Source organism: Mesoplodon densirostris, chromosome 1, assembly GCF_025265405.1.
Source record: "Mesoplodon densirostris isolate mMesDen1 chromosome 1, mMesDen1 primary haplotype, whole genome shotgun sequence".
Taxonomy (NCBI): Eukaryota; Metazoa; Chordata; class Mammalia; order Artiodactyla; family Ziphiidae; genus Mesoplodon; species Mesoplodon densirostris.
In genome coordinates, this window is record NC_082661.1 from 177,783,959 (window position 1) to 177,799,425 (window position 15,467).

Below are 15,467 nucleotides of genomic sequence, written 5' to 3' on the forward strand. Positions count from 1 at the left end.
AAGACCAGACGCTGCTTTTAGGGAGCATGACTCGGAGGATAAAATGATTCCCGGTACTTCCCATCCGTGCCAATGGGAGGTGGTGGGCGTGGGGAAGGGAGCTGGGTAAAAGGTGAGCAATCCCCCAGATCCAATATGGAAGATGACCTCCACCCGCTGGAGGGGACTCTAGAGCCATGGGTACTTGGGTGGGGAGGGGTGAGGTATGGGCCCTGGCACTACAGCTTCCAAATAGGCCCTGCCTGCTTCACACCCCCACCAGGGCTACGGGGCCTGGTGTAAAAAGCATGCTAAGTAGATTTATGGTGAGACTAAATTAGGAGGTGTCTGAATCATGTCGAGGACACCCTCTGCTCCTCAGGGAGGTTGGAGCTTAGCATGCTGGGAGGAATCACACCACGGGATGCAGCCACACACAGAAAAATCCTAATAATCATCATCGTCAGAATAAGAACCTCAGCCAAGGCAACTGGGGAGAAATTAATGGGAAAAAGCACCGATGGGGCTGCCCTACTCTCCCTGGCTTTCCTTCCAGAGCGGCTTTGCTTTGAAGTCAAAAGATATTTTCCTGGTGAGCCTAAATCTTGAGGGAGGAACCCTAGAAATATGTACTGAAGCTGTGACATGGCAGAGGTCTTGCAGACAGACCCCTGCGCACAGCCAGGGCAGAGGCGGGGAACAAATGTGCAGAGCGGTGCTCACCCAGGCACCACGGATCCCAGGTCCCAGCTATACTGACTGTGCTTTGGGTGGACGCTTAACCCCTGCTTTGCAACAGAACCACCAGAAAACCTTTCAGAAATAGGAGTAGCCAGGATGGGCACCTGGCTGGGGGCAGAGGGGCTAGGCAATGTGCCTTGCCTTGGTTGTTCCCGGGGCCAGACCCCCCATCCTCTACCTCCTCTCTGCTTTACTTCAGTGATGAAGTCACAAGCTGGGTGAGAGGTACAGAATGTTGGAGGCATTCCATCTACTTCCCTCATAGCCCCCGGGGGATTCAGTGGGAGGGGGGTCATTTCCAGCCAGATCCTAGTTATCTCCCTAATGGAGGGGAAAGAAGGGCCTGGATGATTGGATAATCACACATCCACAGGGAGCAGAAACCTACATCTGCCTCCACAGATGCCCTCCCCTCTCTCCCTCATCTCTCATCACTGCTTCTAGAGTTTGGTTTCTAGTTCAAATTGCTTTGGAAAATAGGAAAGCAGAGGTCCATGTCTTGGGTCACATCAGCAGGTAGGGAGAGTTTAGGGCAGCTGGGATCACTCCCTAGGGTGCCAGGGATGTATATTTCCTGTGCCTCTACTGCAAAGTAGATGTTGGTAGGTGGATTTATGGGGCCCAGTTGAACAGTGGCCTGGAGGGTCCAGAGCCGGAAGATGGACCCTCAGCTGAATGTCTGACATGGAGAAAGTGGCCTCCCTGTTCTCACCCCACCTCACCCCAAATGGATGTGCAGCTCAGGATGGCAATTCTGAGAACCACTGGAGGGTCAGCCTTAGAGCAAAAGCCCAAGGAGGGAGTCCGGCTGAAGGGGGGCAGTTAGTGAGGACAGGGATTAAGGAGGAGTCTTCCATCTTTTTCGTGCCGTGGACCCTCTAACAGTCTAGTAAACCCCACAGACCCCCTTAAGAGAATAACATTTTAATTGCATAAAATAAAACACACGGGACCACAATGTCAATTAATTATCTTGAAATACAGCTATCAAAGCATTTAAAAAGGGTGTTATAGTAGAATTATGTGCTTCTTAATGCATAAAACAATGAGATTTGGCAGCAGGTCTAATATACACTGTAATTTCAAAGTAGTGATGCGTGTAAATGATATTTTGAGATCCCTGTGACACCTGTAATGCGATATGAAAATATCTGAGATTTCTCTTGGGCTCAGAGTCACAGGTACTATTAAGGCCGCTGTGGTTTGTTTCTATTTCATAATTAAAGGGAGTGTGAAAGTTCAGGTAGAGGTTAGCAGAAATAAAGATGCAGATTTTTCTCCATTCAGGGTCAAAGATGCCTTGGCGAGTCAGTGGGCTCCCATCCTGGATTAAGAACCCCTGGACTAAAAGGACGCCTGGGAGGGGCCCATGGGACCGGCACCACAACCTTGCAGGGCTGTGTGGGGAGAAGGGCCAGAGGAACTGCAGGCTGGACGGACTGACTAACAGGAACAAATGCGAAAATGAATTTAAATAAATACAAGGTTGCGGGCTAGGCTCCCTGACAGGCCTGGAACACATGTGAAATGGAAAATGAGGGTGATGGATAAAAATAAAGCCAAGATTAACAGGAGAACAAGAGCAACCTCCCCTTTCTCACTGCCCCCTCATCCCTACAAATAAAACCAATATTCTGGAATATGGCCTTTTCTCCCTGTCATTTGCTTTCTTTTACTTATCTGTTTGGTGATGTTTTCTCCTTGGGGAGGTGGGTAAGTCCGTTTGTTTGTTTTTTTTCCCAATGCCCCTCAAACAAATGAATAGTGTCATCTCCTGCCTGAAATAGGAATTAGCTCCTGCCAGATGTGTTCCCACTCACCTCTGTGGTGCAGCCGCCCCCAATGCCTCACCTCCCCCTCGCCTTCCCACTAGCCATGCTGGAGGTGGGAGACCCACCTGCTTGGTGGGACCAAACCTCTGAAAATGGGGAGTCATGGCTGTAAGTAGGGAGATGAGCAAGAGGCACAGAAGTGTTTAAAGCCAAGCTCTGAGACCCACCGGCTGTGTGAGCTTGGGGAAGCCCCTTAACCTCTCTGAACTTCAACTTCGTTTTCCCTAGAAAGGACACAATAATACACATATCTTCCAGGGCTGGGAATAAGAATTGTTGGGATTTAAAGAGTGCTTTTTATGGGCCAGGCACTGTTCTAAATACACATATTGACCCATTTAATCCTCATAATAGCTCTTTGAGCTAAGCATTATTACTGCCTCCATTTTGCAGATAATAAAACTGGATCAGAGAGGATAAATGAGTCCCCTAAGGTTACACAGAACAAAAGTGTCAGCGTCAGGATTTGAACCCAGGCAGTCTGGCTTCAAAGCCCTTATTTGTAACCACTCTAGCTGGCTCTTTCTTCCTAACCCATGAAGGGCCAGGCTGCCCCAGGTGGTATCTAATAAAAAAGCACGTGGGTGAGCAGGGAGAGGCTGGGGGCAGGGCATGAGGCCCACAGCGGTGCCAGGCCCCTCTGCCCAAAGAGGGGAGCAGAAGTGGCTGAAGCAAGTTCAGGGGGGGAGGATGGGCCAATGTCGGGGTTTGGTTAGCGTTAGGGTTAGGGAAGCTTCAGGCAGTGCCCTCCCCCTTCCCACCCAGGTCCTCTTGGACAAAAAGAGTGTTAGGATTTATAGTCTTCAGGCTGACTGCTCCAACCCATGGTTTCCCAGCGGTGGCCACTGAGGCACAGAGTGGGGACATGACTTGCCTGGAATCCCTCTGTGAGTGAGGGGTGGGACAGGGCTTCCCTGCTCGCTCCACCACCATCTTCTCCAGGAGCTCCGGACAGGTCTGGTAGCAGAGTGCTATAGTCAGAGTTCAAAACCCTGGGTCGATCTGAACACGGGAGAGCCTCAGTCACAAAGGCTGAAGACAGCCACTCAGTGTCCTCCTGAGAAGCGTTCTGAAGGCGGTTTCTAGCGGACTTTTTAGGTTTCATTGTAAGGGGCCTGGCGTTCTCTGGCTTCTTGCAAACACCTTAAGAGGAAATTGGCTATAGAGCAGGAGAGCCTCAAGTCAGATGCTAGGAAGCACCTGCCGGCTGGAACAGGTGGTCAAGGGAGGTGGGAGGGTTTTCTGTGTGGGAGACTTCGCTGCGTTTCCCTGCTTCCACCCATGGCCCCTGACAGCCCATTTTTAACACAGCCATCGGGGCTCCTAAAGAAAGATGACTCAGAACACATCAGCTGGCTCCCGTTGGGGCTCACAGTCACAGAAGAACACCTCCCCGTGGCTGGCAGGCCTGGCACCATAACGTTAGTTGAGTGAATGAATGTATCATCCCCCACCTGTGTACATTTCAATACAGTCCCTCACAGAGGCCAGGGGGCAGCGGGCGGCCGGCAAATTAATGAGGTCTGAAGGCCATTCTGTAATGACTGCAATTCCCAGAATAGGGCAGAACCGGGCAGCAAAGGCTTCTCTGGGGGGATATTGGCACCCCACTCTCCACTCTGACCCTTCTCCTCCGCAAACATATTCTCAAGGACAGCAGCAAATCTGTTCTGAGAAGCTGTGGGTCAGAAGTAAAGTGGATCAAATGCTCCCAACTCCTGAGAATAAAGGTAGGATATAACACGGATGGTATTTCCCCTGATGAGCATGTGAGAGGAACTGTCCATTTTTAGCCCAGTCAACTGGGCAGGGTCGTGCATAGTACAGAAACAGTATTTAACGACAATCCCCTTTGCTGGAATTTGTAAAGCAGCCAGAGGCACGGATGGGCTTCCACACTCCCTGCCTCTGGCCCCCAACCCTTCGGAGGCAGGAGGCAGATGATCCACTTGCAACTAAGTAGAAGAGTGGCTTTTTAGGACAACTGAACAGAAACTGCCAACCCTCCCAATCAGTGCAGATGGGAAAACATGACAGCCTGTGGCTGGCTCAGCTGTAGGTAGGACTGAGGAGGGCTGCAGGCAAGATCAGGAGAGGAAAAGTTGACCAAACTGGGGAAAATGCAAAGATCATGTTGAGGGCAAGGGGGTGGGTAAGGATATGGTAGGGATGCAAGTGGGTGAGTGTGTAGCTACTCCCTGTGGCTTCCGAGAACAGCAGTGAGGAGGAGACAAGAGAACGCCCAGCAGCCGAGCTGGGGGAATGAGGCTGCCGAGGCCTTTCATTTGAAACTCAGAGATGAGCTCCCATACCAAGGCTGACTCCTGGGGCCTTTGCCTTGAGATTCTTTTGATGTGATTTGCATTACAACCATCTATTTGCATCTCAACTGTCAGTACAAATGGATGGTTGTTGGTTTCAGCCCACCCTGTCCCTTTCTCCTCTGGCTTCTGTAAGTTTTCTATAGCCGGGCAAAGAGGAAGAAATTACTCAGCGAGACTTGACAAAAGGGATGCAGTCCTTGGGACAGAGAAAGGGCCTCTTTCATGCACCTTTGTTGTCTTGAAGTGTCTGGCAGAGCCTGAGGTTCAGTGAGAGGCTGAGTAGAATCTTGGATGTGGAAGGGATGGCAGGCATTATCTAGGCTTTGTGAATTAGATTAGCATCCTTATTAGGAAAGACTGCCACAAAGGACTGACTGAGAGGTTAAACTGCTTCCTCCTTCCCTTCCTGTTTTCCATCAGCACCCTCTAGTGCCCCACAGTGGACCTTTGAGGTCACCTTCCTACACAAACTCAGCCGGATTTAGGCTTCAGCATAAGGGTACTGACTGATGATCTAGTTTGGATAAAGCCCTGGGCCACCTCATTGCTTCTTTTATCATTTAATCATGTTTTTAACTCAACCAAAATAAACTTCTGCGTGCCCCCCAAGTGCCAGGCAGAGTATGAAGCACTGGGTTACACTGGTGAGCAAAAGCAGACCTGCTCCTACCTGTGGGTCATTTAGCCTAATGGGAAGACAGGTACTCTTGAGACCACCACACTAATAACTGCAAAATCACACTCATGATGAGTGCAAGGGAGAATCACATGTTCTAGAGAATCTACAACAAAGGGATCTGACCTCTCCTCATGCGCCCTTCCCTTCTCCAAATCTGCTCAATAAACATCTTCCTGCCATAGCTAGCAAATCCAGAGTCACTTTCAACCCAGACACAAATCCCAACAGATGGAGTCTCCCCTCAGAAAGAGGTCGGAAAAATGACAATTTAAAAAAATCTTTTACAACAGCTCTTGAGTCCTCTTTGAGGTTCTCTGATTTTTCCCAGACATTGGACACTTGGGCAATGCGGCAAGTGCCTGTGGCTGCTGTCTTTTGTTCCTGTTGGTGATGTGGCTGAACACTCCACCTTGGGAACCTGGGACCTGGCCATCAGCACCCAAGACTAGCCTTTGGGAGCATTTACCTGGCCAGATCTGAATCCCTCCAGAGTTTTGGAGAGTGGAGAAGAGATGGGAGATACAAAAGAGCAGGGCAACTGAGAAAGCAATTTCTCTCTCTCTCTCTTATTTAGGAACCAGCCCAGGACCACATCTGGGGTGGTTTGGGTGCTGCCCTATGGGGAGACAGGAAGATGGTCCAGGTGACCTTAGGGTGGGATAGCCTGGGCTGCCTCTCCTCCTCTCTTTGCACCTCACTGTGCCCTGGAGAAGTGGGACCCTGTGAGAAGGAGGCCAGTCCTCTACTGTCAGAGACACTGGCCAAAGCCCAGGGGAAAGCAACTGAGTGGTCCCTGGTGGTGTTGAGCATCCTGTTCACAGTGGGCGTGCTGATGGATGTGTCCGAGTGGGGAGGGGTCACTGGGGCGGGCTGGATCCAGATGCCCCTCAGCATTCCTGCAGATGCTTCAGACAGGCTTCCCACAAAGGGAGCCTGAGGTAAAACCGAAGAGGTCAGAGTAACCTTGAGATCCCTCAACAAGTTGCAGGGCCCTGGGAATTCTGGCCCTGCCGGTGGTGATGTCCCTGGACCCATCTGGTTAACATCTGTGTGTGGCAGGCACCATGCTACGTCCTATACACGTATCATCTGAGCTCCTCCTCTCCACATACCTTGTTGATACCCTTTGTGGCAGAGACAAAACTATTTAGCTGCTTCCCCGCATTCCCCAGCCTTCAGGCAGTGAGGTGGGGGCACCTAACTAGTTCCGGCTGATGGGCCCTGAGTAGAGGTCACACTTCTGGGATGAAGCGTAGAAGAGCTGGTGCTTAACCCTTTAGCTGCCTCCTGCTTCCTGCAGCAACTGCGATCATGCAGAGTGTACACCTGAGTGACCACACAGAGGAGGGTCTCCCTGCCCACCCTTGCCGGATAAGTAGTCCAAGTGAGAAATAAACTGCTCTTTCAGGGTTAATTTGTTCCTGCGATAGAAACTGACTTATACATTGTCTTTTTATTTCTTTTTTACACAGATGAGCAAAGTGAGGCTTAGAAAGGGTTGTGACTCACCCAAGGTCACAGAGCTAATAAATGGCAAGGCTGGCCTTGAACACAGGCCTCGGCTGATTCCTTGGCTTGGCATTCAAGGCCCCCCGAGGCCTATGTCCCAGCCCACCTTGCCAGCAGCCCACTGCACAATCCCTGATCAGTTGCACGGGTTACTGCCTGTTCCCTCCATCTACTTAAAGGTTTCTCCCTCCGGTCCTCCCTGTGGGCCACAACCTGGCCCCCACCACCCCTCCTGAGGACCCTTTCACCAACTGATTTATACCCCAAGGCTCAGCCCTAGTCCCCCTCTCACCATAGAGTCTTTCCCGATCCTCCCAGCCCCTACTTCCCCCTTCCTCAGCTGAGCTCTGGAGCCTCACTGCCTATAGTCACTGGACCCTGGATCCACGCTGCTTCCAGTCTCTCTTCCCTTGGGCATTATTATCAGCCTGAAACCTAGGATGGGATTTTCTTCTGAGGTTCTCATTCACGCAGCGGTCTCCAAAGGGGGACCTGCACTCCCAGGGGATACAAGATGATCCACTGGGGTGTGAGAAAATGTTAGAATCTGTTTTTATACTTGTTTGTCTCCACCTTTTAAACTTTCCACATTATTGTATATGTTTTAAAATTACATATTACATTTGCATAAACACATTTGGCCCCATGGGGCAGGGACCATGGATTCCACTTCCTGAACTCCCTGAAGTGGCCAGATATAGCTGCTTGTAAACAGTAGATACGGACTTCCCTGGTGGCACAGTGGTTAAGAATCCACCTGCCAATACAGGGGACATGGGTTCGATCCCTGGTCCGGGAAGATCTCACATGCTGCGGAGCAACTAAGCCCGTGTGCCACAACCACTGAAGCCCACGCGCCTAAAGCCCGTGAGCCACAACTGAGCCCACATGCCACAACTACTGAAGCCCGCGTGCGTAGAGCCCATGCTCCACAACAAGAGAAACCACCGCAATGAGAAGCGCACACACCACAACGAAGAGTAGCGCCCGCTCGCCACAACTAGAGAAAGCCCTCCCGCAGCAACGAAGACCCAACGCAGCCAAAAATAAAAAATAAATAAATTAAAAAAAAAAACAGTAGATGCTCAGTACATACTTCAATTATCTCAGACAGATAGGTATGGAAAGACTTAGCAGGAGAGGGAGGCATGTGTGCATGTACATATGTGTACACAAGTGAACAGAAACGTGACTGTGCACGTACACACACACACACAGGCCAACTTGCCCTTGGGAACCTGAGTCCCTGGGGGGACTGTGTCCAGTTGAGAGAAGCTGACAGGAGACAGGAGAGGGGCCAGGAAGTGAAGAGGAACCAGGCCTGGAGCAAGGCCAGTTCGGCCACATGTGAGGAGTAATTGCAGAGAACACCTCGGGCGGGAAAACTTAATGGAATTCCTGAGCAGAGTGGGCCAGGGGAGCAGCGGTAATAAATAGAAATCCTATTAAGGTTGTGACTGCTGACGGGCAAGGGAGTTAGGGCGAGGGGAGGGGCGGGTTAGAGGCAGGCTGAGAGGGTCCTGAAGGCATAGAAGCTGCCCCATCCAGGCCTGGTCCTTGGCTTAATGACACAGGGCATAGCTAGGCTCAAGGGAGCTGCAGCCCTGCCGGAGCCTCCTCCCTCCTGTCCCTCTTGAGCTCTCTCTCACTCATGGCCCATGTCCCTCCCTCTTAAGTTTGGCCTCAGCCTGGCTGGCCCTTGGGCAAGGGGATACAGGTGTCCTGGACCCCCTGGAGTCTCTGTATGGCCTGGGATCCTCTGGAAGGCACTTACACTCCTTGCAAGGAAAAGGCAGGGTCAGTATTACCCCCAAAGCAGGAATAAGACTTTTCCAAAGTCAGCATTTATACAAGAGCCTCTACCTTTTAAATTTTATATTTTTTGTGTGTATGTTTTAAAATGTACATACTAGGTTAGTATGATGATCATGTATATACATTTCTGAATATAGAACTATACATTGGAGGTGTGTGCTCAAACAGTTTTTACAGGGTGTGGGGGGGGGGTTGGTCCAAAAGTTTAGAGACTACTAATTTTTGCAGTCTTATTTATCCTCAGAATGTAGCAGGGGAGGCTGCAGCTATGTTTGTTTCTATTTTATAGATGGGGACCTGGGAGCCCAGTGATCCCTGGCATCCCTTCCAGGGTTGCACAGCCCGGGCCGGGTGCTGGGCCGGATGGCCATGCGTTCTGGGACTCACCTCGTCCTTGTCCACCACCTGGATAAAGAGGGGGAGGGCAAAGCCGACCTGTGCCAGCTCAGTGATGGCCACGCTGTACTCGGAGCTGTTGAACTCTGGGGCATTGTCATTGATGTCAATCACCAGGATGTTGAAGGTTGTAGTCACTGTGGCATCAGATGGGGTGCGGTCATCATTCAGCTCTGTGCCCTGCAGATAGAGGAATAAACACCCCAGGGATGAAGGTGGCCATAGTCACAATAAAAGGCATCATTTACCAGGGCTTTCTCAATGCTGGGCACTGCACTTTATGTGAATTATCCCATCTAATCCTCACCATAACCCCAGGAGGAAGATTCTATCATTAGCGTCCCTGTTTTACTGATCTCCATTACCAATGGGGAAACTGAAGCTCAGAGGGGTTAAGTAACTTGTACAAGGACACACAGACAGAGAAAGTATCAAACTCAGGCAGTGGGATTCTAGAACCAAGGGGATGAGGTGGGGTGGGGAAGACAAGATAGATTTAGGGGTTCATCTAGGGGCAAAGGGACAGTCTTTATTCATTTGGCAAATGATGAAACCAAGGCCAAGAACATTTGTGCCAGCAGATAATTGAGAATTAATTCAGCATCTGCTATGGACTGAACACTGTGCTAGGCAACGTGAAGGTCTGGGTTGGACTTGGAAATAGATGGACTCAGACACCTGGGCACCCAGTCTCTGGGCCAGAGTCCTTGGGCCACAAAATACCCATTCCCAGTCCCACCCCAACCTTTTGAACCAGAATCTCTGGGCAAGAGGCCCAGGACTAGGTATCTTTTACCAGCTCCCCAGGGGATCTGGATTCACAGCCAAGTGTGGGAACTCATCCTTATACTCTATATAAAGATGGAAAAGCTGAGCTCAGGGTTGCACAGTGAGTTGGCGCTGGGACTAGGGAGCAGCTCTCTCTATTGGAACTGCCTGCCTCCGTAGGAAGGGAGCAGAGACAGGAGGGGAGGCTGGGAGGGGGCCTCGGGCTTGGCTCCGGATGGGGGAAAGGCCGTGTTAGCTTGCCCTTCCCCACTGGCCCGCATGTGCACATCTGGGTAGAGAGGACAGAGCCAGTGGGCGAGTCAGGGCTAATCAATCCATCGCTGTCACAGGCCTTCTCAAGGTCAAGGAGAGCAATGAAGGGCCAGGCTGCACCATCCTTCCCATACCAATGGAAGGGCCTCCTTCCCAGAGCCCCTCTCCTCAGTCTTTGTACCACCCCCTCCTCTCAATCGAAGGCTGGGGCTGGGGAGGACCCCTGTGGCCCAGGCAGCATCTGTACCCTAAACGGGTTTCCCAGGGAATGCCTCAGCAAGTTATTGATTTTAATTAAAACCAGTCATGAGTGGCAGGGGGCTGCAGGGGGCAGGGGGCTATGGCTCCATCACACTTTCCGGGGTGGGGACCACCACAGCTCTGCCCCCTGCCCGCTGCATTACTGTTTCCTAACCAGGTAATAGCCCCAGGGAAGCCACAAGAATTAGAAATGGGAGAAAACCCCAGAAATGAGGTAAACCTAAGAATCTGAGTTGGCTATATTAGAACTTGAAATCATGGGATAATAGAGAGGACCACGGGGTGTGCACACACTTGTGCCTCCTCACCCCTGAAATGGGGATGAAAGTTGCAATCCTCTGCAGTTGTTGATAAGGGCTGAGAAATGCCCAGCAGAGGGCCCCTGACAAGGCCCACATCTGACAAGCATTGGACCTTCCTGACAGGGGCCCTGGGCACAAGCCCCGGGAATCAGTGCAGGGTAAGGGAACAGAAGTGACCCACCTCCTGGACCCTCCGCCTGGGCACCGCTGGAGGCTGGCACCACAGTGTGGGAATCCCCTCTACCCATGATGGAGCTGCCCAGTGCCCACTCTCACCTTCACAGTCAGGATGAAGCCATGGCTGTACAGGGGGTTCTCCCGGTCCAGCAGGCCATTCAAGGTCAGCGCCCCGCTGATGTAATCCAGGGCAAAGATGCTGTTGGTATTCCCTGCAAGAGGGAGAAGAATTCAGGGTGTGACTGGGGCCTAGGGCAGGTGGACATGGGGCTGGGGCCAGGGCTCCTCTCTGGACATTAAGGACTAATCAATAACTTAAAATGAGAGCTGGTTCCATGAGTAGGGCAGAGAACTCTGGGGTACAAAGGAGCACATAGCCCAGGCAGCAGATGGCCCTGAATCACAGGATGAGAACATTATGCCCATTCAATCTGCCCCAAGGCTCTCTTACTGAGTCAAGGAGAAAGTCTTGGTTTGGTGCTTATATGTCTTTAACAGCCTGTCTAACACTTGCTTCTTTTCCTTTTTAACAGAGAGAGAGCAGGCTTCAGGCTCAGAGCCTTTCAAAGGGAGTAGTACCCAGTGAGGACTCAGTGACTGCTATGTCTGAATATTTGTGTCCCCCCTCCGAATTCATATGGTGAAATCCTAACCTCCAAAGGTGATGGCATTAGCACGTGGGGCTTTTGGGCTTAGGTCACGAGGGTGAACCCATCCTGAACGGGATTTGTCTCTTATAAAAGGGACCCCACAGAGCTCCCTTGCCCCTTCCACCATATGAGGATTCAGCAAAAAGGCGCCACCTGAACCAGGAGGAGGGCCGTCACCCGACCGTGCTGACACCCTCATCTTGGACTTCCAGCCTCCAGAACTGTGAGAAACAAATTTCTACTGTGTATAACCCACCTAGTCTGTGGTGTTTTGTTATGGCAGCCACAGTGGACGAAGGCATTAGCCTTGTTTTGTTTCCCTTGTGCTTATTTTTATGGTCATTTCCTATTCTATTCTGTTCTTTCTAGTCTGTTCTATTTTACTCTACTTTTCTATATGGCAGTGATATAAAGTTTCCTTTTATGACAAATATAAGTTAAAAACAAAATTCAATTTTAGAAGTATTTAAGTATTTATTAAAATTTAAAATATGTATTTAAAGTACTGGCAAAAATCACGCACAAATGGCACTGGCTCAAATGTACCCCACCCCTCTCTCACCCACCAGCTTTGTCTTATGCTGCCCCACAGGTACCTGGCCCTCACAGTGGCTTCCGCAGGTTCCCCAGATCCATTCCTGCCTCCTGTCTTCCTCCCACCCAGTGCCAGCCCCTCCTCCTCTTGCTCCAGGAAGATGGTCCTAATCTCTCTCACTTACCCCTCCGGCCCTACAGGCAGTAGCTGCTGCTCTGTTTGTTCCCCAGTTGCTTCCTGTGTGTTAATGTGCTCTTTTCACCCAGCCTAAGAGTCTGCTGAAGATGGGGGGCTTTCACGACCGTTCCTCAAGGTACCTGGACAATGCTGGGCACACAGTGGCAAGCATGCTCCTGAAGGATGGCGGCTTCCAGCCCACCTGGGCCCCCATACTTACCCTTGTGCCCTTCTCATCAGGCTGTGTGTTCACTGGGAAACCCTCAATTCCACTCCCCTCTCCTCCTCATTAACCAGTGTGTTGGTTCATTCAAATACTCGCTCGCTCACTGCCATTCATTCACATATTCAGCAGTCCCCTGGATGGGTTGTCCTAAGGCCAGGCCCTGTGCTTGGCGCTGTGGGGGACGCAGAGGTCACTCTGCCAGGATTTTTTTGACGCTGAAGCACTGACAGCCTCGTAAGGGAGCTCTGACACCCACAAGAATCAGCATCTCAGTTCACAGCAGGGAGAGGCTGTTCACACACAGGAAGGCTCAAAGAAGGAAAGCTTCATGGAGGAGGTGACATTAATTCCTTACACCACTGTCTAGCTGTGTGACCTTGGGCAACTTATCTAACCACTTTGCTTCCTGGTCTCTTCATTTGTGAAATGAGGAGAATAATGGATCTATCTCATAGGGTTATGAGAATTAAATGAATGAGAAAAAATATATACACAGGTACAGGCTTCGAAAGGTTCCCGGCACAAAGTAGGTACTTCATAAATGTTGTTGGAGCTGGACCCTGGAAGACAGGCGGGATTGGGGAAGGGGGTGGAGGGACACGGATTCCATAGGCGGGAACTAACATCCAAGCCTCCAACACACAAGGTGGACACCAGGATCGCCCATGGAAGCTGCTGTATCTCCCTGCTCCGCCCCTTCCCCGGCTCTAAAGGGATCCGCACACAGGCTCATATCCTCTCTTGGATTAACTAGGGCAAAAGAAGAGGGGAGACAACGTCCTTCTCTAACTTTAGACTCTGAGGCAGGGGCCGTTCTCAGCCCCTCTGTGCTGGCCGGCAAGGTGGTCTACTCCCAGCCCACGGCAGAGGTTGTCTGAGGCAGGGGAGAGACGGCTGCTGACAGCAGAGCCCGGCCGGGTCTCACGTCACTCTCAGAGTGTGGGCTTTGGAGACTCTGACCTGGGCCAGGCCAGGGAGGGGACGTCACTCCAGCCTCCACCTTTCCTAAGCCTGTGTCCTGCGGCCTGGGTACCCTCCTGAGGGCTTTTGTACAGCTGCCCTTGTGTAGTGGGGAGGAAAGAATTGCAAGGAGGCATACACATGCATGAATATAAAGGAGTTGTTTTAGCTAGGAATTCTGCTGCTGGGGAAACAAGAGGACATGTGCTTTCATCTGCTCATCATTAGCTAATCCATGCAGCAAACAATTATTGAGCTACTACAGTGTACCTGGGACACCTTCCGGTGGAAGATGTGGCCCTCAACCAGGTATTCCCGTGACAGGGTGATCAGTGCTGAGGTGGCTGAAGCATGGGCAGCGCAGGGTGCTTTAGGGGCTGGGTCCTCGGAGCCCCTAAATGCTGAGCTGCACGGCTGCCCTGAGGCAAGACCTCCAGCCTCTTGCCTCTCACACCCCTTCCCCACCACACACACAGGCATGGGCCCCGCCTCCTCAGCGCCCCTGTCCGGCATCCCATCATTCCAGAGTTTCATATAAATTTATTCTTCCCAATAAAGGAAGCTATCAATGTTTACATGTGATTCAACTTTTATCTTTGCCAGTGTTTTCCTATAAATCATTCACAAACCAGAAGCCTCTTGTCGAACGATGTGCTGTGGATTTCAGTTTGGAAAATAAGGGTATCACCCCTGGCAAACTCAGTTGGGTCCCGCACTCAGCACCTTTGCCCTACTCATGGCCACACTGCCCACTCCCAACTCCGAGTCTGTCCCCAGCACATAAAATACCCCTCTCCCAGCCTAGGCACCTTCTCCAACCAACCTGCAGGCAAATACCCCTCAACTGGTACAAATTCAAACTCAAGGACCCTGCCCCCAACACACATACACGCCTGTGCGTGCACGCGCGCGCGCACACACACACACACACACACAAACACATTCTTTTTCACACATCTGTGTGGAGAGTTCACCTCTCAGCCTCCTGCAAAGTACGAGTGACTAATTGCCAGGACCAACAGTCAGAAAGGGTTACACCCAGGGAGCTGACAAGGCCATCTAAGTGAGTCACTGCCTCTGATATTCCTACTGTCACCATGGCAACATGAGCACTCACTGGGATGCTGGCTTGGGCAGGGACAGGAGGTGAGCCCTGTGCCCCAAGCAAGGCAGGTCTCATTCAAAGACTGATTGACTGATCAGATCACTCATTCATTCCAGTTCATATCAAGCGCCTACTTTGTACAAAATGCTAGAGAATCAGCAGAGAAAAGCAGGCAAGGTTCATGTCTTCAGTCTCACACGAAAGATCTGCATTCAGAATAAAATCACACTATTGAGTGTATAAGAACTTGCTAAGCTAAGGCCCCTGAAGGAAAGCAACATGGAACAGAGAAGCAGTTATGCCCTGAGTTCCAATCATGGCTCTGCTACTAGCTAGCTGGGTCACCTTGGTCAAGTTACATATCTGGGCCTCAGTTTCCTCGTTGATAAAATGGGAGTAATAATAGTACCCACCCCAGAGTGTTGTTGTGAGGATTAAATGAATTAATACAGTGTCTGGCACATAGGAACCTCTCAATAAATGTTGGCCGCCTGTCCTGCACCAAGACAGCACCATGGACCGTCTCCTCCACCCAGGAGCCTGTGCCTAGAGCTTTTGCCCAGCGGGAGCACTAAGCCAACCCATCCTCTTGCCAGGAGAGCCTCACAACCAAGGGCCCAGATGTACAAGGTGGCAGCCCTGAGGCCAAGGCTGAGAACAAAACCCTCAGGTCCACAGGGCATCACACCCAGGGTTCCGGCCTCGGGGTGGGTCACCACTTCCTTGCTTCCCTCCTTTATCACCCCTCTCCCCCATCC

General features: G+C 51.2%; 1 protein-coding gene across 1 annotated transcript in view; it reads right to left on the reverse strand.

Annotated features, from left to right (window-relative positions):
• The window catches only part of CDH23 (cadherin related 23), a 408,054-nt gene that overhangs the window by 222,289 nt on the left and 170,298 nt on the right, over nucleotides 1-15,467 (reverse strand). Inside the window, exons 9-10 of the mRNA XM_060092078.1 lie at nucleotides 11,156-11,268; nucleotides 9,267-9,455 (exon numbers count right to left, since the gene is read on the reverse strand). Coding sequence (XP_059948061.1) covers nucleotides 9,267-9,455; nucleotides 11,156-11,268 — 302 coding nt within the window. The remainder of the gene's footprint in view (nucleotides 1-9,266; nucleotides 9,456-11,155; nucleotides 11,269-15,467) is intronic.